The sequence below is a fragment of the Lupinus angustifolius genome, chromosome LG02, assembly GCF_001865875.1.
Source record: "Lupinus angustifolius cultivar Tanjil chromosome LG02, LupAngTanjil_v1.0, whole genome shotgun sequence".
In the NCBI taxonomy this organism is placed as follows: domain Eukaryota; kingdom Viridiplantae; phylum Streptophyta; class Magnoliopsida; order Fabales; family Fabaceae; genus Lupinus; species Lupinus angustifolius.
In genome coordinates, this window is record NC_032010.1 from 23862996 (window position 1) to 23884365 (window position 21370).

The 21370-nt window shown below is 31.2% G+C and overlaps 3 protein-coding genes and 1 pseudogene across 3 annotated transcripts; 3 read left to right on the forward strand and 1 right to left on the reverse strand.

The window, feature by feature from the left end:
* LOC109341902 (serine/threonine-protein kinase PBS1) lies at positions 671-3186 on the reverse strand. Its single transcript, XM_019579876.1, has 6 exons — positions 2831-3186; positions 2660-2787; positions 2238-2419; positions 1951-2140; positions 1250-1641; positions 671-1077 (listed from the first exon to the last, which is right to left on the reverse strand). Exons 2-6 carry the CDS (start codon positions 2781-2783, stop codon positions 853-855), a joined length of 1113 nt encoding a protein of 370 aa, XP_019435421.1. The 5' UTR covers positions 2784-2787; positions 2831-3186; the 3' UTR covers positions 671-852.
* On the forward strand, positions 5580-10161 carry LOC109328467. The gene is made up of 4 exons (XM_019561946.1): positions 5580-6071; positions 6703-7215; positions 9040-9128; positions 9511-10161. The coding sequence occupies exons 1-4, from the start codon at positions 5779-5781 to the stop codon at positions 10116-10118; spliced, it is 1503 nt and encodes a 500-aa protein (XP_019417491.1). The 5' UTR covers positions 5580-5778; the 3' UTR covers positions 10119-10161.
* Positions 10681-12578, forward strand: LOC109328474 (annotated as a pseudogene).
* LOC109341987 lies at positions 17144-20866 on the forward strand. The gene is made up of 7 exons (XM_019579946.1): positions 17144-17510; positions 18259-18399; positions 18479-18844; positions 19023-19268; positions 19590-19682; positions 20065-20265; positions 20552-20866. The coding sequence occupies exons 1-7, from the start codon at positions 17190-17192 to the stop codon at positions 20765-20767; spliced, it is 1584 nt and encodes a 527-aa protein (XP_019435491.1). The 5' UTR covers positions 17144-17189; the 3' UTR covers positions 20768-20866.

Genomic DNA, 21370 nt, shown 5'->3' on the forward strand with positions numbered 1-21370 from the left:
AAGACAGAGATATATATATGTCTATGTAAAATCTTGGCCATTCTTTTTCATCATGTTTTTTTATTCCTTAATCATTTCAACACCTTTTTTTTTGTTTCAAATAAATCATTTTAAATTTTCAATATTTATTTCTCATAAGCAATAGAATAGTGTTTGTACCAAAAAAATAGAATAGTGTTACCAACAAATAATAGGTGAAAAATATAGTTACAACCACATAATTTTCAAATTAACTTACATTCTACACACTTACAAATTAAATAAAAAGGAAAATGAGGCCATAACTAAGCAACTAACTAATATTAATTAATAAAGATGATAAGTATATTAACTATTACTATTGTGTAATTTTTACTTTCATGTTTTATTCTTAACATTATTTAATTTTATATTAAAAAAATTATATAATCTTAAATAATCACCTACATATTAACCATCTATTTTACCTTGGATTGAACATTATTAATAAATACAAAAAATATAATATAAAGTAAATTATAATAATATATATTGATGATATATTCCTTCACTGATTAATAATATTTCCTAGAGTATTTTAATTAATTTCAATAATAATTCTATCTTCAAAAATATTCAAAATACACTTCCTTAGTTGACCCATTGTTTTAGTTTTATGACATTTAATTTATACAACAATACAACACATTTGAAGCAAAATGTTGAGTTGAAAAGCTTGAACAGCAAGAAATCCAGTTTATGTGGTTGGCATTGTTATCCAAAACCTACTATCTCACAATCATACAAAATTAAACTTATAATAAAATGATTTCATCATAATCTTCATTTGCTTAAGCCTCTACTCTATCAACTTTATTGGTGTAAACTGCAATCTCAAACTTCAGAGTAAATCTCTTTTGCAACTTCTGCATGCTTAGTTGCTAAAACATCAAGTGCTGTAACTACATCACTAATCAAAGGCCTAGTATCTGCTTCCTCCTGAAGACACATTGCTGCAACTGCTAGTGCTTGGTATAGACCCTTTATAGGGTACTTCCCTTCCAACAATGGATCAGCCATTGATGTAAATTTCCTCCTGTCCTTGAATAGTGGTTGTGCCTGAAAATATAAAAATACATCAATTTCAATGGATATTGTACAAGTTTATGATGGTAGAAGATCGGTTAGTCCAAGTAATTTACTTTATAGGCAAAACCCTTACTACAAACGACAATAACCCTTAGTTGACCCTTGGTAGTACCAAAAAAAATAATAAGGTTTGAGGACATACCCACGTGACTAAGTTTTGTTCTTCATAAGGTCTTGAATGATCAATAACTCTTCTTCCTGTGATCATCTCCAAGAACACTACTCCAAAGCTATATACATCAGATTTTGTAGTTAATTGTCCTGTTGAGGCATACTCAGGAGAACAATAGCCATAAGTTCCCATCACCCTTGTGGATACATGTGTTTTATCACCTGTTGGACCAAGCTTTGCTAGTCCAAAATCAGATAGTTTTGGATTGAAGTTTTCATCTAATAGTATGTTTGATGCTTTGAAATCTCTATATATCACTGGAGGGTTTGCTACATCATGTAAATATTCAAGTCCTTTTGCTGCACCTTGTGCTATTTTCATTCTTGTATGCCACTCCAAAGGTTTTCTCTCTTGAGCCAGCTCTGATAATTAACAAATAATGCTAAGTTCATGGTTTATATAGGAAATTCATATTGAACAGTTTCTATAACACAATCTACTTAAATATTCATGCAGCAAGAAAGTTTGCTTTATATTTAATCACCATACTAAAGTTAATCATTTCATTTATTAGCGCAATGGTTTAATGACATTTCTTATACTACACATTTTGTGCCACTCCGTGTGCGAAAACTCGTGGTATTGTGATTGGTCAAAAAAACGAATAGTTACATTTTTAGAAGTGGTGCATTGGGTTAGAAGGACATTGTGTTAAAAGTGCATATACTTACCAAGAAGGTGATCTTCTAATGAACCATTCACCATGTACTCATATACCAAAATCCTTTGTTCACCATCAGCACAATACCCTACTAAATTGACAAGGTTAGGGTGGTGCAAGAGACTCAAAATCAAAACTTCAACCAGAAATTCTCTGTTTCCTTGAAATCCATTCCTATTAAGTTGCTTTACAGCAACAACCTGCATTCATGTAACACAAAATTTACAGGGTCACTTACAACCTCAATAGACTTCTTTAGCATAAAATTCGAAGCTATCGGAGTTCGAGAAGTAATACTTGATTCGTGTTTTTCATACGTCCTTTGTATACTCTCCCGAAGCCTCCTTCCCCGATCATTTTGTCAGGGTGAAAGTTCTTAGTTGCAAAACTTAGCTCGCGATAAGAAAATATCTGAGAGGTAATATTTCCTTTCCCCATTTTTGCTATTTCATCTTCTATATACTTTCTTTTGCCACTGTCTACAAGATAAAATTTTGTTCAAGTCTTCAGCATTGTTATTATATGTCTATAAGAAAAGTTTGTGCTCTAGATTTTACAATTGGATCAAATCAACATTGAGCTCTAGAAATGAGACATTAAATTGATCAACTTAGGCTCTAAAATAAAACAATACAATGATAGAAACCAGAAACTCAGAACATTAGGACAAAAAAATGTACAAGGAGAAAAAGGGTTTGCATTGAAGCTAAGAAAATTACCAGTTTTGAAAGATATGTTAGCAAATGATGGTTGAGTTTTTGCATCATGGTAGTCCTGAATATTCTTCTTCAATGACTTTTTATCAATCTTCTCTTGTGAAGCACAGCATGAAAAGAAGCTCATTTTCCACTCCTATATATTTGATCTGAACAAAACAACATTTACAATATTGCAAAGTTCATGCATCAACTTTTCAAATGTATCACCCATCATGCAAATATTAGCATACACATAATAATCCAAAGCTGGTAACTTTATACACTGCAAAACTAGCTTAAAATCAAATATCAAATGTTGTTAATTCAGACCCTGCAAAAACCAGATTAATTTTCTGGTTTCACAGAATCTTTCCTATACATGATAATTTTTCTAGCTTCATGTTCCTTCTAGGCCTTAGTTAGAAAAGGGAATGAAGACTAAGTCAAATTTGGTAATCCAAAAATAACAATTTATGCTTAATATCACTATCCAAAGTCCCTAATATAGGATTTCATATTCAGTGGTTTCTCTCTGTCGTAGGTTCCACTTCATTATGGCAACCAAAAAGAGAGATCACTACTTTATGAATCTTATCAACATAAATAATGCCAACTATATATTATATTTGTATAGTATACTTTCCATCTACCTCAATTATATCTTATCAAATAAGTGGTGCACCTAATTTGGCCTATAGTCTATGTGTCAATGCTCTAACTTTTGAATGATAATAAACTCAATTGAATGGTATAAATGAACCTCTCAAAAATACTTCTTATCATTTTTTTTGTTTCTTACATGTATGCTCGCAGTAAAGGCAATTATGTTCGAGTCAAGAACATACATATGTATGTGAGGCTAATTCTCCCAGCGGATATTTTTTCCATCCACAAGACTCGAACCCGAGACATTGCTTAAGGAGAATCAAACATGTAGCACTTGATTCAACGCCCGTTGATATTTCTTATCATTTGTATCAAAACTCTTGTTACTTGTTAGTATAGGAATTATTATATGGCCTAAAAATGAATATATGTAACATACCCATTAGTCCATTACATTACCTATTATTATAATATACTTTTTTTCATTTACACATTTGTATCAATAGATTGTACAAAATATAACCATTATTTTTCACAATGGGAACTTTTCTTTTATATATTTCTGTTCCATGAATTTTTTTTAGTGATTTGAATGATAAAAAGTGTTATTAACAGAATATAATAATCAAATGTGGAAAAAGAAAACAAAGAAAGGATTCGTACAAGTTTCTTAGAAAAAGAGAATTAAAATACCCATCAAATCCAATAATATGAGGGGAAGGCTAATCATAACTAATTCTATGATGAAAATCATTAGGCCAATCAAAGCCATTTACTTAACAGACGAAAAAGATTGGTTTTTTTGTTTTAGGAAACATTGGAAGATGGTGATAGGCTAACAAATTTTTATTTACAGAAAGGAAGAAGGTAGCTATAGGATTTTGAAAGTCATGGATTTTCTATATTTTCCTTTTTTTATTTCAAAGTTTTTTAATTTTAAAAAATTACTTGTCTTCAATGGTGTCTCATTCTCTGTCGTCAAGCCAATCGTATATTAACACGTCGATAAAATAAAAAAATTAAAAGCAAAAAGTAATAAAATGGAATACTCTAATTGACTTGTGATATGAAGTGGGACACATTTTGGGACAAGTGATCTTCATCCACTTAGCAATATGTTTGTGAAGGTGGCAATGATGGCCTTATCTACTAGGGATGACAATGGGCGGGTCGGGGTCAAGTTTGTGTTTATCTAACTCGAAATCTGAAATTCAAAACTCGAATTCGAATTAAGCGAGACAGAAAACAATGCTATCATCCCCGAACCATTCGGGTTTTGGGTAACCCAAATCCGACGGAACTCATAAATGATTTTGTCCATTCCAATTATCCTGCATTGCATCTTTGATGTGTATTTAATTAATGAAATGAAGGGCCATCCGAATTAGCTAGCACCAATTAAAGAGAAGGTCTATAATCAGAAACAATCAAAACATAGGTTGAGCAGTTTTTTCTTACATAAGTGGAAGTGTTATGCACAAATTGTAAGTTTGTATTTATAACTAGAAAACGGCAAATAAAGGTACATGGGACATTATTTACCATGTGGAAGAAATTAAATTCATTGGCACAAATCATTCATCATATAATTTGTTGTCATTCATTAACAATGCAACTCTTTTGTTTTGTTGGTAACCTTAAATGGGGATCAACTGTTCCAAAATGAGTATGTTCAAAATGTCCCTAGCCACTGAGATTTCTCAAAGTAATACAAATATGTTATTTTATGTTTTTAATTTTTTTTTAATGAAGTGTCACATTTTTATTGGTCTGGTACAAGAAAATGGGACAGGAATTGGGACAGATGATCTCGGTCCGGCAACCTTCACCTAATTCAAACAGTAACCAATTATGATTAAAATTAAAGTATCTTCTAACAGTTGCAAAAAAAATAGTTTATTGAGCATGGAATATGCAAGGATGTTGCTCCTAAGAAAACAAAATGAGAGTAGGTATAGAGAGTATAAAATATTACAGAAATTTTACATTACATTAAAATAGAGTATAGAAGACAAAATCATCGATTTATGTGGCTTTTTTTTTAAAACGACTTGAAAAAAAGCAAAGAAGGTTAAACAAAAAAATCATCTTTATTAATGGAGAGACAATTATTTGATATTACATGTATTTTTAATAATAAAAGTATTATTCTATTATATATAAAAGGATAAAAATATATTAACATGTTTTTTTGTTTCCTTTGTTTACTCTCTATTAATGAAGATGATCCTTACTCAAAACAACGGTACCTGTGTCTCAAAGACATGGTTGTGGAATTTATAAAATCTCATCATCATGTCCTTAATAATGTCTTAATCCTTATTCTGATGGCAAATAATAGCAATAGCAATGCAAATGCCACACACCAACTCAACTACGAGTATGATATCTATCTTAGTTATAGTGGCCTATTCACTTTGTTTAACTTTCCATCTTTTTTCTCACAAATTTTGAGGGACAAGGGATTTCAAGTCTTCCACAACACATGTTGTAACCAAGAAGATAATAAAAATCCACTTTTTTCCCTTAGAATTATGGGACAATCAAGGATTTTAATTATTTTAATTTCTAAATGGTATGCATATTCAACTTCGTGTCTTGATGAACTAGTTCATATTCTTAACTTCTTCAAGCTTAAGAACCAACTAGTTTGCCCAATCTTTTACGAAGTAGAAGCATCAGATATAAGGTATTTGAGAAATAGTTTTGGTGAAGCCATGGCTCAACATGAAGATACCTTTGGAGTTCACTCTGACAAGGTCAAACAATGGAAATCAGCTTTATATGATGTCTCCAACTTCAGTGGATGGCATCTCCAAACTAATAGGTAATACTAATCTCTATTCCTTTTACCTAATCTTAAAATTCCATAATTCATGTACTTCTAATATATTTTTCGGTACTACTCACCTTTTTAGTAAGGAATTAATTCCTTTCGAAATTTGGTATATAGATTATATTATTTGAGTATACTTTAATTATTTAGATGAAATAAATAGTAGAAAGAAGTAGGGATGTAAACGAATTTGTGGGTATCCGTCTAAACACAACCCGAATTTAACGGGGGAAACCGACGTGACCGAGTTCGGGTTCTACTCGAATTTAACTTTCGGGTTCAAATTTAATATAGAAGCCGATTAATATATGTAAAGACTCAAATTACACATAAATACATATATAAAATCTATATGTATAGAAATTTGACACATATATATAAATACATGTTTTATGCAGGTTCGGGTTACTCGAAACCCGATAGATTCAGGGATAATAGCATTGTTTTCAACCCTACTTAATTCGGGTTCGTATTTTGGATTTCGGTAATCATAAACCTAACCCTAATCTACCCCATTGTCATTCCTAAAAAGAAGTTGATGCGAGATACACTTTTAAATGATACGTTGGCGTCGAGTAGTGATCGCAGACCCAGATTTAAAACAATGTTTTTACTTCTGTAGGGAGTGTGACGAACATGCATTTGCCATAAAGATTGCAAAATGGATGACTCGTTCCCTTAACAGTTATGATGTTTTTGTGAGTTATAGTGGAAAAGATATCCGCTACTCCTTCAGTGGTTATCTTTATAATGCTTTGCACTTGGCTGGATTCAATACCTTCATGGATGAAGAGGAATGGGTAAATGGAGAACAAAAAAACTCACAATTTCATATAAAAGCAATTGAAGAATCTAAGTTTTCAATAATTGTTTTGTCCAAAAACTATGCATTCTCCTTGTGTTGTCTTGATGCATTGGTCAAGATACTTGAATGTAAGAAGTTGAAGAAACATAATGTTTTTCCAATATTTTACAAAGTGGAGCCATCACATGTAAGGTATCAAACATCTCCTGAATTCAGCAAAGCCATGGCTTTATATGAAGATATGTTCGGAAAGGAATCTGAGAGAGTGAAAAAATGGAGGTTGGCTTTATTTGAAGTCTCTAACTTCAAAGGATGGCATTTCCAAAATGGGTAAGTAATATATAATATACTTTTGATGATTTCTTCTTATTTCATATGTTATATATATTAGGGGTGAATAGGACCAGACCCTATTTGTTTACCCGCTAAGATCGGAACATGATCAAATTCGAATAGAGTTGGAACATGATTTCTCCTTATCTCATCGTGTTTGGGTTCAAAAATTAGACTCAGTGAATATTTAAGGTCGGGTAGAGACTATGCATGACTCAACCCTTTTTGGGTCGAAAATATTATTGATTCTCAACAAACTTACATGTATGCTCGCAGTAAAGGCAATTATGTTCGAGTCAAGAACATACATATGTATGTGAGGCTAATTCTCCCAGCGGATATTTTTTCCATCCACAAGACTCGAACCCGAGACATTGCTTAAGGAGAATCAAACATGTAGCACTTGATTCAACGCCCGTTGATATTTCTTATCATTTGTATCAAAACTCTTGTTACTTGTTAGTATAGGAATTATTATATGGCCTAAAAATGAATATATGTAACATACCCATTAGTCCATTACATTACCTATTATTATAATATACTTTTTTTCATTTACACATTTGTATCAATAGATTGTACAAAATATAACCATTATTTTTCACAATGGGAACTTTTCTTTTATATATTTCTGTTCCATGAATTTTTTTTAGTGATTTGAATGATAAAAAGTGTTATTAACAGAATATAATAATCAAATGTGGAAAAAGAAAACAAAGAAAGGATTCGTACAAGTTTCTTAGAAAAAGAGAATTAAAATACCCATCAAATCCAATAATATGAGGGGAAGGCTAATCATAACTAATTCTATGATGAAAATCATTAGGCCAATCAAAGCCATTTACTTAACAGACGAAAAAGATTGGTTTTTTTGTTTTAGGAAACATTGGAAGATGGTGATAGGCTAACAAATTTTTATTTACAGAAAGGAAGAAGGTAGCTATAGGATTTTGAAAGTCATGGATTTTCTATATTTTCCTTTTTTTATTTCAAAGTTTTTTAATTTTAAAAAATTACTTGTCTTCAATGGTGTCTCATTCTCTGTCGTCAAGCCAATCGTATATTAACACGTCGATAAAATAAAAAAATTAAAAGCAAAAAGTAATAAAATGGAATACTCTAATTGACTTGTGATATGAAGTGGGACACATTTTGGGACAAGTGATCTTCATCCACTTAGCAATATGTTTGTGAAGGTGGCAATGATGGCCTTATCTACTAGGGATGACAATGGGCGGGTCGGGGTCAAGTTTGTGTTTATCTAACTCGAAATCTGAAATTCAAAACTCGAATTCGAATTAAGCGAGACAGAAAACAATGCTATCATCCCCGAACCATTCGGGTTTTGGGTAACCCAAATCCGACGGAACTCATAAATGATTTTGTCCATTCCAATTATCCTGCATTGCATCTTTGATGTGTATTTAATTAATGAAATGAAGGGCCATCCGAATTAGCTAGCACCAATTAAAGAGAAGGTCTATAATCAGAAACAATCAAAACATAGGTTGAGCAGTTTTTTCTTACATAAGTGGAAGTGTTATGCACAAATTGTAAGTTTGTATTTATAACTAGAAAACGGCAAATAAAGGTACATGGGACATTATTTACCATGTGGAAGAAATTAAATTCATTGGCACAAATCATTCATCATATAATTTGTTGTCATTCATTAACAATGCAACTCTTTTGTTTTGTTGGTAACCTTAAATGGGGATCAACTGTTCCAAAATGAGTATGTTCAAAATGTCCCTAGCCACTGAGATTTCTCAAAGTAATACAAATATGTTATTTTATGTTTTTAATTTTTTTTTAATGAAGTGTCACATTTTTATTGGTCTGGTACAAGAAAATGGGACAGGAATTGGGACAGATGATCTCGGTCCGGCAACCTTCACCTAATTCAAACAGTAACCAATTATGATTAAAATTAAAGTATCTTCTAACAGTTGCAAAAAAAATAGTTTATTGAGCATGGAATATGCAAGGATGTTGCTCCTAAGAAAACAAAATGAGAGTAGGTATAGAGAGTATAAAATATTACAGAAATTTTACATTACATTAAAATAGAGTATAGAAGACAAAATCATCGATTTATGTGGCTTTTTTTTTAAAACGACTTGAAAAAAAGCAAAGAAGGTTAAACAAAAAAATCATCTTTATTAATGGAGAGACAATTATTTGATATTACATGTATTTTTAATAATAAAAGTATTATTCTATTATATATAAAAGGATAAAAATATATTAACATGTTTTTTTGTTTCCTTTGTTTACTCTCTATTAATGAAGATGATCCTTACTCAAAACAACGGTACCTGTGTCTCAAAGACATGGTTGTGGAATTTATAAAATCTCATCATCATGTCCTTAATAATGTCTTAATCCTTATTCTGATGGCAAATAATAGCAATAGCAATGCAAATGCCACACACCAACTCAACTACGAGTATGATATCTATCTTAGTTATAGTGGCCTATTCACTTTGTTTAACTTTCCATCTTTTTTCTCACAAATTTTGAGGGACAAGGGATTTCAAGTCTTCCACAACACATGTTGTAACCAAGAAGATAATAAAAATCCACTTTTTTCCCTTAGAATTATGGGACAATCAAGGATTTTAATTATTTTAATTTCTAAATGGTATGCATATTCAACTTCGTGTCTTGATGAACTAGTTCATATTCTTAACTTCTTCAAGCTTAAGAACCAACTAGTTTGCCCAATCTTTTACGAAGTAGAAGCATCAGATATAAGGTATTTGAGAAATAGTTTTGGTGAAGCCATGGCTCAACATGAAGATACCTTTGGAGTTCACTCTGACAAGGTCAAACAATGGAAATCAGCTTTATATGATGTCTCCAACTTCAGTGGATGGCATCTCCAAACTAATAGGTAATACTAATCTCTATTCCTTTTACCTAATCTTAAAATTCCATAATTCATGTACTTCTAATATATTTTTCGGTACTACTCACCTTTTTAGTAAGGAATTAATTCCTTTCGAAATTTGGTATATAGATTATATTATTTGAGTATACTTTAATTATTTAGATGAAATAAATAGTAGAAAGAAGTAGGGATGTAAACGAATTTGTGGGTATCCGTCTAAACACAACCCGAATTTAACGGGGGAAACCGACGTGACCGAGTTCGGGTTCTACTCGAATTTAACTTTCGGGTTCAAATTTAATATAGAAGCCGATTAATATATGTAAAGACTCAAATTACACATAAATACATATATAAAATCTATATGTATAGAAATTTGACACATATATATAAATACATGTTTTATGCAGGTTCGGGTTACTCGAAACCCGATAGATTCAGGGATAATAGCATTGTTTTCAACCCTACTTAATTCGGGTTCGTATTTTGGATTTCGGTAATCATAAACCTAACCCTAATCTACCCCATTGTCATTCCTAAAAAGAAGTTGATGCGAGATACACTTTTAAATGATACGTTGGCGTCGAGTAGTGATCGCAGACCCAGATTTAAAACAATGTTTTTACTTCTGTAGGGAGTGTGACGAACATGCATTTGCCATAAAGATTGCAAAATGGATGACTCGTTCCCTTAACAGTTATGATGTTTTTGTGAGTTATAGTGGAAAAGATATCCGCTACTCCTTCAGTGGTTATCTTTATAATGCTTTGCACTTGGCTGGATTCAATACCTTCATGGATGAAGAGGAATGGGTAAATGGAGAACAAAAAAACTCACAATTTCATATAAAAGCAATTGAAGAATCTAAGTTTTCAATAATTGTTTTGTCCAAAAACTATGCATTCTCCTTGTGTTGTCTTGATGCATTGGTCAAGATACTTGAATGTAAGAAGTTGAAGAAACATAATGTTTTTCCAATATTTTACAAAGTGGAGCCATCACATGTAAGGTATCAAACATCTCCTGAATTCAGCAAAGCCATGGCTTTATATGAAGATATGTTCGGAAAGGAATCTGAGAGAGTGAAAAAATGGAGGTTGGCTTTATTTGAAGTCTCTAACTTCAAAGGATGGCATTTCCAAAATGGGTAAGTAATATATAATATACTTTTGATGATTTCTTCTTATTTCATATGTTATATATATTAGGGGTGAATAGGACCAGACCCTATTTGTTTACCCGCTAAGATCGGAACATGATCAAATTCGAATAGAGTTGGAACATGATTTCTCCTTATCTCATCGTGTTTGGGTTCAAAAATTAGACTCAGTGAATATTTAAGGTCGGGTAGAGACTATGCATGACTCAACCCTTTTTGGGTCGAAAATATTATTGATTCTCAACAAATTTCATCATATATACATGATTAAAAATATATACATATATCATTTTATATATAAATCACATATTCATAATAATAAATAAATAATATGGATTAGACTTTATCTAAAACGAGTATGTATGATATTTAGTCGAGTCTAGGGTTGAGTCAGGTTTAAAGGTTGACCCGGTCGATATTTAAAGGTCGAATTTAGGGTTGGGTCTGAGTTCAAAAAATGACTCGACCTACATTTAGGATCAGATAAGGATAAGTTTTAACTGGTCCCAAACCTCCCTATACTCACCCTTTTGTTCTACAACCATATATCAAAGTATTTTTGCATGGGAAAGAACATGAGAACACAATTAATGACTCTCATACTTTCACACTGTTTTTATGCAGATTAAAAGAGTCAAACATAATAATATTATTGTATTGAATTAATAATTTCAATTAATAGAAAATACTATGTTGGTTTGATAGGTACGTGTATAAAAGTATTAAAGAGATTGTTGACTTGGTGCACAAGTCATTGCCACACTATGATGTTTTTCTAAGTTTTAGAGGTGAAGAAACTCGTTACACTTTTACTGGTCATCTCTATAATGTTTTGGATACAAGGGGATTCAAAACATTTATGGATGATGAAGCATTGGAGCATGGGGGAACAAATTTCAGAAGCTCTTAAATATGCAATTAAAGTATCAAAGTTATCAATTATTATTTTATCTGAAAACTATGCATATTCTTCATGGTGTCTTAATGAAATTGTGAGTATCCTTGAGTGGGAAAAAGAGAGAAAAAATGAGGTTAAGGTGATATATTACAAAGTAAAACCTTTAGATGTTTGGTATCAAAGAAACAATTATGGAAAAGCAATGAGGAAACATGAAAAAAAATTGGGTCAGGGATCTGATCAAGTCAAAAAGTGGAGGTCAGCTTTGTCTCAACTTCAGAGCTTCCAATCTTGGCATTTTGAAACTGGGTAAGGAATCTAATCACTTCAAAAAACTCTAATATATATTAGATATAAATCAATCACTAATAAATAAATATTATTTTGTGGCATAAATCATTTTTTAGTAAGAAAATAAATTTATATTGAAGATTAACTAGACAAGCTAAATTTTATTATTTGATTAACATAAATTTTCATTGATATGAAGTTTGAATTAAGTCCTTTGTGCTTGTGTAGGTACGAACATAAATTTATCGAGAAGATCGTGGAAAATATCACCCAAGTAACAATAGGAGCATCAAAACATTTAATTCATACCTTGTGATTACTTGAAGTTTGCAAACTACAACTACAATAGTTCAATTTCTATGCAATGATACAAATAATAAAAAATAGAATAATAGAGTGTTATTAGGATTGAGGGTAATAATATATAAACTTCCTCAAGGGCTCTGCAATACCCATTATTTTTATGTGAGTCACTCTAGAAGAAATGGATAAATAATTTATAAATTGGAAGAGGCATATTGCTACCAAATCCAATTACAATTTACAGTGAACAAAAGTTAGGAATAAGATATAAAAATATGCCTAAAATGGTTGAGTTCACAAAGGACTTCTCTTTTCACACATCTAATTGATTCATCATACATGCATTTTATTTACTCCTCAATCTAATAACACATAGCAAAACACCAAAACAGTAAGAATGAAGCAAAAAGGTTATAAGCACTAAGAATTTGATGAAATGTTTAACACTTGTAATTGAGATATTGACATAAACCAATGGATCTGAAATGCACCCATTTGTTGAAAATAGAGGACAAAATAACAAGGTAGTCAATTACCAATAACAACAACAAATGAGATACAAATAACAGATCCAATAAGTAAAAACAAACATGCCTCATTATTATTAAACTATTAAGTGAGATAGAGAAGGTCTCAAAAGGAATACCCTAAAGAGAAACCTTCATAGTTTGAAAGTTGATTTTGCACAGCTATGCTTAAAACACTTGAACATTATAAAAACAAAAACCTTTTAGAATGATTGTAACATACTACTCATAAACAATGAATGATAAAAACACAAGAAATTTTGAGCATCCCTCAGATTTTGTTTCTCCACAAGAAGATTCAGTCCACTACTTTAATATTAACAAAAAAATCATCATGGGGATGCAACAACATAACAAACATTAACAAAAAACAAGAAAAAAATAGAACTTTGGATCTGAATAGGACCCATCAACGGTAGAAACATAAAAGAAGATTTGCATAAAAAAGATAGGTTAAAAAAATAAACTTTTTTCTTCTTTGAAACATGGGTTGGAACAAAGAACTCGAAAAACAGAACAATGCTTCAGTTCAGAAGCGGCACAGTGAAGTTTGTAGGGTTTGGTTGGTATTTAAGGAAAAGAACTGAACTTAATTTTACGAGTTAGTCCCTAAATATTTTATATAAATACGCTTCTACCCTTACCTTATAAGTTATAAGTAATAATCTATTAAATAATAGTGTTTTGAGAGACACTCATTTACAAATTATTACAACAGAATTATTTTTTAGAATAAATAAATAAGTTTTTGATGTAATTGTATTTTGATACATTTTGAAAGCTGTAAACTTTTTCATCTACAAAAAATTGTTTCATTTGGAAAACATAATTAGGAAGCAAATATTTCAACTCACACCTTAAGTATCAATGTTAAAATACTTCAACTTAGACCATGAGTATATCAATGTTAATGAGTTCATTGTTACATAAAGCAAGCAAAGTTATTTTGTGTTTAACACAAATATATTAATGAGCCAATACTACCCCAAAATTGATCTAAAGTTGAAGTTTCGTCTTAACTTTCACTCTTTTATAATTTGACTGCATAGATTAGAAGGAGATATGTGGTCATTAAGGGTGAAATAGGTTAGGTTAGTCAAGCTTCGCTTGAAACAGGTTTAGTTTATATAATATATAGGAGGTTGAATCTAGTTTATTAGTCCATTTAATAATTTCAAAGTTTAGGTCTGACCTGCTTAAAAGTTTGGTTTGGTCTGTTAGCCTATTTAAATACCTATTATATTATATGGTCACTAAATAAGTCACTATATCTACATTTAAATGAGTTTATAGGCATACTTTTAGCTAGGTCCATCTAATTATAATAATTAAATTAATTTTTTTGTATATATTTTTATATTAATATTATATATATAATAATATTACTATAGTGTATTTTTAACATCAATATTTAGTATAACTAAATAGGTCAGTCTCTTAGATGCAGGGGCGGATGATTTAAGAGGCAGGTGGGGACAGCTGCCCCCTGAGTTTTTTAAAATGTTTTTTTTACCTTCTTATCTTATGAAATATGTTTGTTGTCCTACAAAATATGTTACTTTAAGTGTCACTTGTTGTAGTTGACCAGAAAAATAATTAATTATTAAACTTTTAAATTATAAAAGATGATACATAGAGTGACACCCTTTTTGGAATAAGAAATATATTCTCTTTACCTATACCTAAATGATGTCTTTATACAAAAACTCTTTGAAATTTAAATATTTCTCTAATTTGTAGCTTGATAAATAAATATTGTGTAACTTGTATGGTTATTCTAAAAATTATACGTGATGAATCAAGCTCTTAACATACAGATGATGATATTGCTTATAGTGATATGCTTGATTTGAGTGCGTAATGATTTACACTTAATAAAAAGATTATGTATGTATTCGTAATATATATTCTAAGGATGCTTATATGTCATTTAATGTTGATAGTATATGTATTTTTTTGTCCAAAATTTTTATCTTATGAATTTTAATGAGCAACAAAAGATTAGTTTAAAATGTCAATTTGAACATTTTTTTCTTGGAGTCATTAGTCATCATTCATGTTTGAAAATTTCTAAATCATTGTTAGTCATATAGTGTTTTATTAAGTTATCTCTTTTATCTTGACTATTGAGATTCAGCTACTATATAAATATATTTTTAATAATGAAGACCTATAAATAAAATTACATAGTAAGATAACAAATGAATTTCTTGAATACAACATACGATTTACATGAAAATGAAATATTTGAATTTTTTACTAGTTTAGTTATGTGTGTTTTTAAAAAATTTCATTACTAAATTAGTTTTAATTGTAAATAGTAACTAAATATTATTGTCCCTCCTAAAATTTAGATCAAGATCCGCCACTGCTTAGATGTAATATGTCTTTTAGATAACCTAAAGTCTCACATGTTAAACTAAATATATTTTTTAGAAAGCTCGAGCTTGGCCTATTAATAATAAAAATTTGGCTTGACCTAACTTATTATAAATTAGACAATAGAGCAGTATAGCCGGTTTCTATCCATAATGATCATGAAATCTAAATTTAATGATTTCAATAGGAAAAAACTTTAAGAAATGAATGATTTTTTTTTATTTGAATAGCAACAAATTCTATAATGATTGAAATATTAAACGTTGTACCTTAAACATGGACAAAAGGCTAATTATGTTATATTAAATTGCATTTAACTTACTTTTACATTTGTGAAATATAAGTGATGACACTCATTAAAGCAAAATCAAGTTATAGGGTAGTAGGTTCATCGTTAGTTAATGTTGTGGCGATTGTCTTCAATTGATAGTATGCAATTATAGGTAAAAATATGTCATATTGTCTATTAGGGTTTTACTTTACTTTTTTTTTCCACATGATCGCACTAGAGACAATCTTATTCAAACCGGAAATATCTACAGGTACGTGGAGCTAACTCTCCCGGCAGACATTTTTCTCATTCACAAGACTTGAACCCGAGACTTTGCTTAAGGGGAATCAAACATCCACTTGACTTATAACAATAGGTCAGGTTTATTCTTTTTGAAAAACCTATTTATTTTAACAGGTTATACCGTAGGTTATCTAAAAGACATTTTAAGCCTAACATGCCGACTTATTTAGTTATATGTATGTAATATATTTATGTTATACAATTTTAATATAAATAATATTATTATACTTATGTAATATTAATATAAAAATATAATTTAATTGTGAGGGTTAAAATAGTCTAATTAAAAATATGAATATTAATATATTTAAATATAGACATGATGACTTATTTCAAATTTACATAGTATATCAAACTTTTAAACATACTAACATACTATACTTAAACTTTAAAAAAAGTTATCAGGTGATTCAGATTACTAAATGCTATATAATTATATATGTTATGTAACATCAAGATCCTGATATGTAAACAAACCAATGAAAAATAGAAATTTAATTTGTAAAGTGTTAGCAAATTAAAGCTAAGGGAAAAAAACAACATGGAACAAACATCATAACAAATGAAGTAGTTAAAAACGTGAAGAAACAACCAAATAACAAACACAAAATCTATTCTTGATCGTGTATCCTCGTGTTCCTTAAGGAGATTATAATATAGGATGTGTATTGGACAATATTATATTATAAATGAAATGAATAATAGATAATAAAATTATTATCTAAATTTTATATATTGTCATTGTATTATTCATTTAATTTCTTTTTTGATTTATAATTATCGACTTTCTTAAAAGAATGAATAGTAGATAATATAATGTATAAAACTATATAAAAAAAAGTATATTTTTCTGTTTCTATTTATGAATATTATATAATGTATTCCATAACCGACGTATTCAAAACGTTCATCTTCTTGCTTCATTCACTTTCCTTCGTTCCATATCAATGGCTTCTTCATCTTCTTCACCATCTTTGCTATGCACCCTTCTTCTATTGTCCCTCATGGGTCTCAAAGTTTGTGCCTTTAAATCCCCATTTCACCCTCGTGACCTTCTTCCTTTGCTTCCAAAACACGTTTCATGGCCAATCATGAACTCTCTCTACAGTGCAGTGGATTTTCTCCCTGTTTTCGTTGGTGCTGCTTCTGCTTCATCCTTTGAAGATTCTATTCAGTGGAAAGGTGCTTGCTTTTACAACAATAGCGCTTGGATGGAGTTTCATAATAACAGCCATACCCAATTTGGTGGTGGAACCCTTCATTTAAAGGTTTCATTTTTTTATTTTATTTTATGTCATGTATTTGAATTTCAAGTACTTGGTATCTGTTCAATGTTTTATTTCTTTTTTTTTTAATAAAATTTTCAATTTTATGATAGGTCAAGGTGCTGTTATGAACCCTTGTTTACTAATTAAGTTAGTGAATGAAGAAATAAAGAAACTTTTTTGCTCAAGCTTTGGGATTCAAAGATAGTTAGGACTTCAGAAACTTCATACTGAATCACATAAAGCATACATGATACACCAGAATTGGTCATATTCATAACATAGCTTGTAGTTTTTGGGGAGTAGTAGTGTTTGAAAGTATCCTAAAATAGCAGGATACTAGAGAAATGGAAGCACTAGTGGAGTTTTTTCTTAAGGGGTTTTCCCTATTCGACTCGGATTAGTTCGGGTCCGAAGTAATTTTCGGGTACCGAGGGAGATTAATATACTCTATATGCACATTAGAGAACTTTTTGCCAGATCTAGATTGTATGTTTGTATTAAGTGTTTGAATTGTAGTTTGGTGGATTTTGGTTGGACAGTTAACTTAGAAAGGTTCAGAAATCTTCCTTTTGCAGCCATCTAGATTATACATTAGAAGATATCAAGTTCATTGGATTTAATGCCATCATTATTTTGATAACTTATTATTACTCTTTGCATCTTTCCAGTTTTATTCTTCTATTTCTCTCTGCCTCTGTGTCTGTAGATTTAGGGAAACTGACTGATTAATATCTTTATGCTGATCTAGGTTAGCAATGCTCATAGCTACACATGCATGGATCTTTATATTTTTGCCACTCCATATCGTGTAACTTGGGATTATTATTTCGTTTCGCGGGAGCATACACTTGAGTTCAATGAGTGGGAAGGGAAAGCCGAGTATGAGTATGTAAGTATCCCTTTCTGTATACCATTTATAAGTACAGTGTTGAAATGGTTATAGTGATCATTGCCCTTTTTCCTATCAGGTAAAAAACCATGGTGTATCGATTTTTCTCATGAAAGCTGGAATGTTGGGGACCCTTCAAGCACTTTGGGAGGTCTTCCCTTTATTTTCAAATACTGGATGGGGCGAGAACTCCAACATTGGGTTTATGGAGAAACATATGGGAGCTTCATTTGTAGAACGCCCTCAGCCTTGGGTTACAAATGTCAGTGCTGATGATATTCACTCTGGTGACTTCCTCGCCATTTCGAAAATTCGAGGACGATGGGGTGCTTTCGAGACTCTCGAGAAGTGGGTTAGTGGAGCTTATGCTGGTCACACTGCTGTTTGCTTAAGGGATTCACATGGAAAGCTTTGGGTTGGGGAGTCAGGACATGAAGATAAAGATGTAAAATATTTGCTTCTAACATTTATGCCAAAATTAGCACATCATATTTATCATGTCTACCTATATACATCTACCCTTCTCAGATCCCGATAACTAGGAGTCTTGTCGTCATCTCCGCATCAGTAGTTGAAGTTAAGTTGCGAATGGTTTATTTCCTTCCTTCCTTTTTTGTTTGCAGGGAGAAGATATAATTGTTTTGATGCCTTGGGACGAGTGGTGGGACTTTGAACTGACTAAAGATGATTCTAATCCCCATATTGCATTGCTTCCTTTGCACCCTGACATACGAGCCAAGTTTAATGAGACTGCTGCGTGGGAATATGCACGGAGCATGGAGGGAAACCTATATGGTTACCATAACATGATCTTCAGTTGGATAGACACTTTAACTAGCAACTATCCACCCCCCTTGGATGCTAATGTGGTATTAATTTGATTATATGTCTGCTTAAATCTTCAGTTTAAGTCTGTTTCATTGTGTTGTTGCCCTCTAAACTCCAACTTCTAATATTTCTCACCTCCTTTTTCTAACAGAATATGAATTATTTTCGAAGAGAATCTAAGTAATCATAATCTTGATTTTATACCTAAAAAGACTAGTGCTACTGAATTCATTCACTCACTTTTAAAAGAGCGAAGAATAAGTTCACAAAATGTGCTGTCAGCTATTTTCCATGTGTAGTGTCTGTCTTCTCTCTGTGTTTATAATTGAGTGTCTTGTGCATTTACTTTGTTGCTCTTGCAGGTTGCTTGTGTTATGACAATTTGGAGTCAACTCCAACCTGCATATGCTGCAAATATGTGGAATGAAGCTTTGAACAAACGACTTGGAACTAAAGTATGCTATAACTTTCGCTTGTCCCTTGCTAAAAAACAAAATCACTACTTGTCTTATTATGATACCCTACCTAGTAGGATTAAGGATTGGTTGTTGTTGTTTGTCTCCTTATGATACTAAACATTTTTCGCTTATGACAGTAAATCGAACCAATGTTTTCAATTGTTTAGCATACGATTCTTCTTATATTATCTATTGCATAGACTAGTAAGCAATTAGCAATTGGAATTCATTTCTTTATATATTCAAGATATTGTTGTTGTACCAAATATAATCATGTCTGACATACTAAGCATCACTTTATCTTATAATGCTTTGTGATAATCTGGAATTTCACCATCACCTGAAAATGAGTGTCCTGTATAACTTTGTGTTTCGACAGGGACTTGGACTTTCAGAAGTTTTAGTAGAAGTTGAAAAACGTGGATCATCTTTCGATGAGCTACTGACAATTCCAGAACAGGATGACTGGATCTACAGCGACGGGAAGTCAACTTCTTGCATTGCTTTTATACTTGAAATGTACAAGGAGGCAGGATTGTTTGATCCAATTGCTAGTTCTGTTCAAGTGACGGAGTTTACGGTTAGTTTATCGCATATTTTCTGCTCTTATATCCAATTTTAGCTGAACTGTGGTTCAATTTGTACTACTGCAAACATGACTAGTATATCGATTAGTGCCTATCTCATAAAGAACGCCCAATGCACTAGACTTCCTATCTCATCTTCCATAAATTTAAAAATGAGACCAAGTTGTTTGTATGCTAGATATGAATTTACAATGTATATGCCTTCCATGACTTTGGACTTTTACGAACTTTTTTGCTCTAGTTTCTTGACCAGGTGCATATGGACTTATTTTTATGCAGATAAAAGATGCTTACATTCTCAATATTTTCGAGAACGATTCTAGTCGCTTGCCGAAATGGTGCAACGATGGAGATACAGTGAAGCTTCCTTATTGTCAGATTAAAGGCAAGTATCGAATGGAGTTACCTGGATACAACACCATGCAACCATATCCTCATATGAATGAAAGGTGCCCATCTCTTCCTCCCAAGTACCAAAGAACCCAGAATTGCTAGCACTCGACAATTATCCTTTCGATGAGTGCTTCATCAGATTTTTTGTGTGCTCTAGATTTTGGATTATCTAGGACACACCAAATGTATCATTGATGTTGATAAGTACTAACAGTTCAGTATTGTATATGGTCTTACGTTTGAACATTAATGTAATTTGATTATCTTCCTAGTAGCTTGATTGGACATTATGTAAATAGATGGGATTTGATTTTCTGTATACCATGCAAGATATAGTTAAGTATTTATATCAATTTCCATTTTTGCATCTCCAAATATTTTATATCGAGTCTAGTAACATTGATTTTGAATACTTGAAAATTGTTCTGCACTGTAACTTCCGTTATGGTTTTACCTGCTTATCCTTTTAGTTATTTAGAGACAATATACATTGGCAGATAGATTAAAATGCAGAGCAATATAACAGTTCAGAGATATGATAGAATCATAAAATTTACCAAACTTGCATAATATTATGTTACCCACTAGTTCATGTAGTTGTGGCCAATTAGGATTGGTGCATAGCTGAATGGTTAAAGGACACAATAATAATGTTTTAGATTTAAGATATCAGGTATAACAGAACCAAACCATGAGAATTGTACT

What these genes read in the sequence shown, in the direction of transcription:
- LOC109341902 (XM_019579876.1), bottom strand. Translation starts at nt 2,783, where the DNA reads ATGAGCTTCTTTTCATGCTGTGCTTCACAAGAGAAGATTGATAAAAAG. An exon ending in TAACATATCTTTCAAAACTG is followed by an intron (nt 2,420 to 2,659) that starts GTAATTTTCTTA and finishes TTTATCTTGTAG; the next exon opens with ACAGTGGCAAAAGAAAGTAT. An exon ending in AACAAAACTTAGTCACGTGG is followed by an intron (nt 1,078 to 1,249) that starts GTATGTCCTCAA and finishes TTATATTTTCAG; the next exon opens with GCACAACCACTATTCAAGGA.
- LOC109328467 (XM_019561946.1), top strand. Translation starts at nt 5,779, where the DNA reads ATGGGACAATCAAGGATTTTAATTATTTTAATTTCTAAATGGTATGCA. An exon ending in TGGCATCTCCAAACTAATAG is followed by an intron (nt 6,072 to 6,702) that starts GTAATACTAATC and finishes TTACTTCTGTAG; the next exon opens with GGAGTGTGACGAACATGCAT. An exon ending in ACCTTCACCTAATTCAAACA is followed by an intron (nt 9,129 to 9,510) that starts GTAACCAATTAT and finishes CTATTAATGAAG; the next exon opens with ATGATCCTTACTCAAAACAA.
- LOC109341987 (XM_019579946.1), top strand. Translation starts at nt 17,190, where the DNA reads ATGGCTTCTTCATCTTCTTCACCATCTTTGCTATGCACCCTTCTTCTA. An exon ending in GTGGAACCCTTCATTTAAAG is followed by an intron (nt 17,511 to 18,258) that starts GTTTCATTTTTT and finishes ATGCTGATCTAG; the next exon opens with GTTAGCAATGCTCATAGCTA. An exon ending in TTCAAGTGACGGAGTTTACG is followed by an intron (nt 20,266 to 20,551) that starts GTTAGTTTATCG and finishes ATTTTTATGCAG; the next exon opens with ATAAAAGATGCTTACATTCT.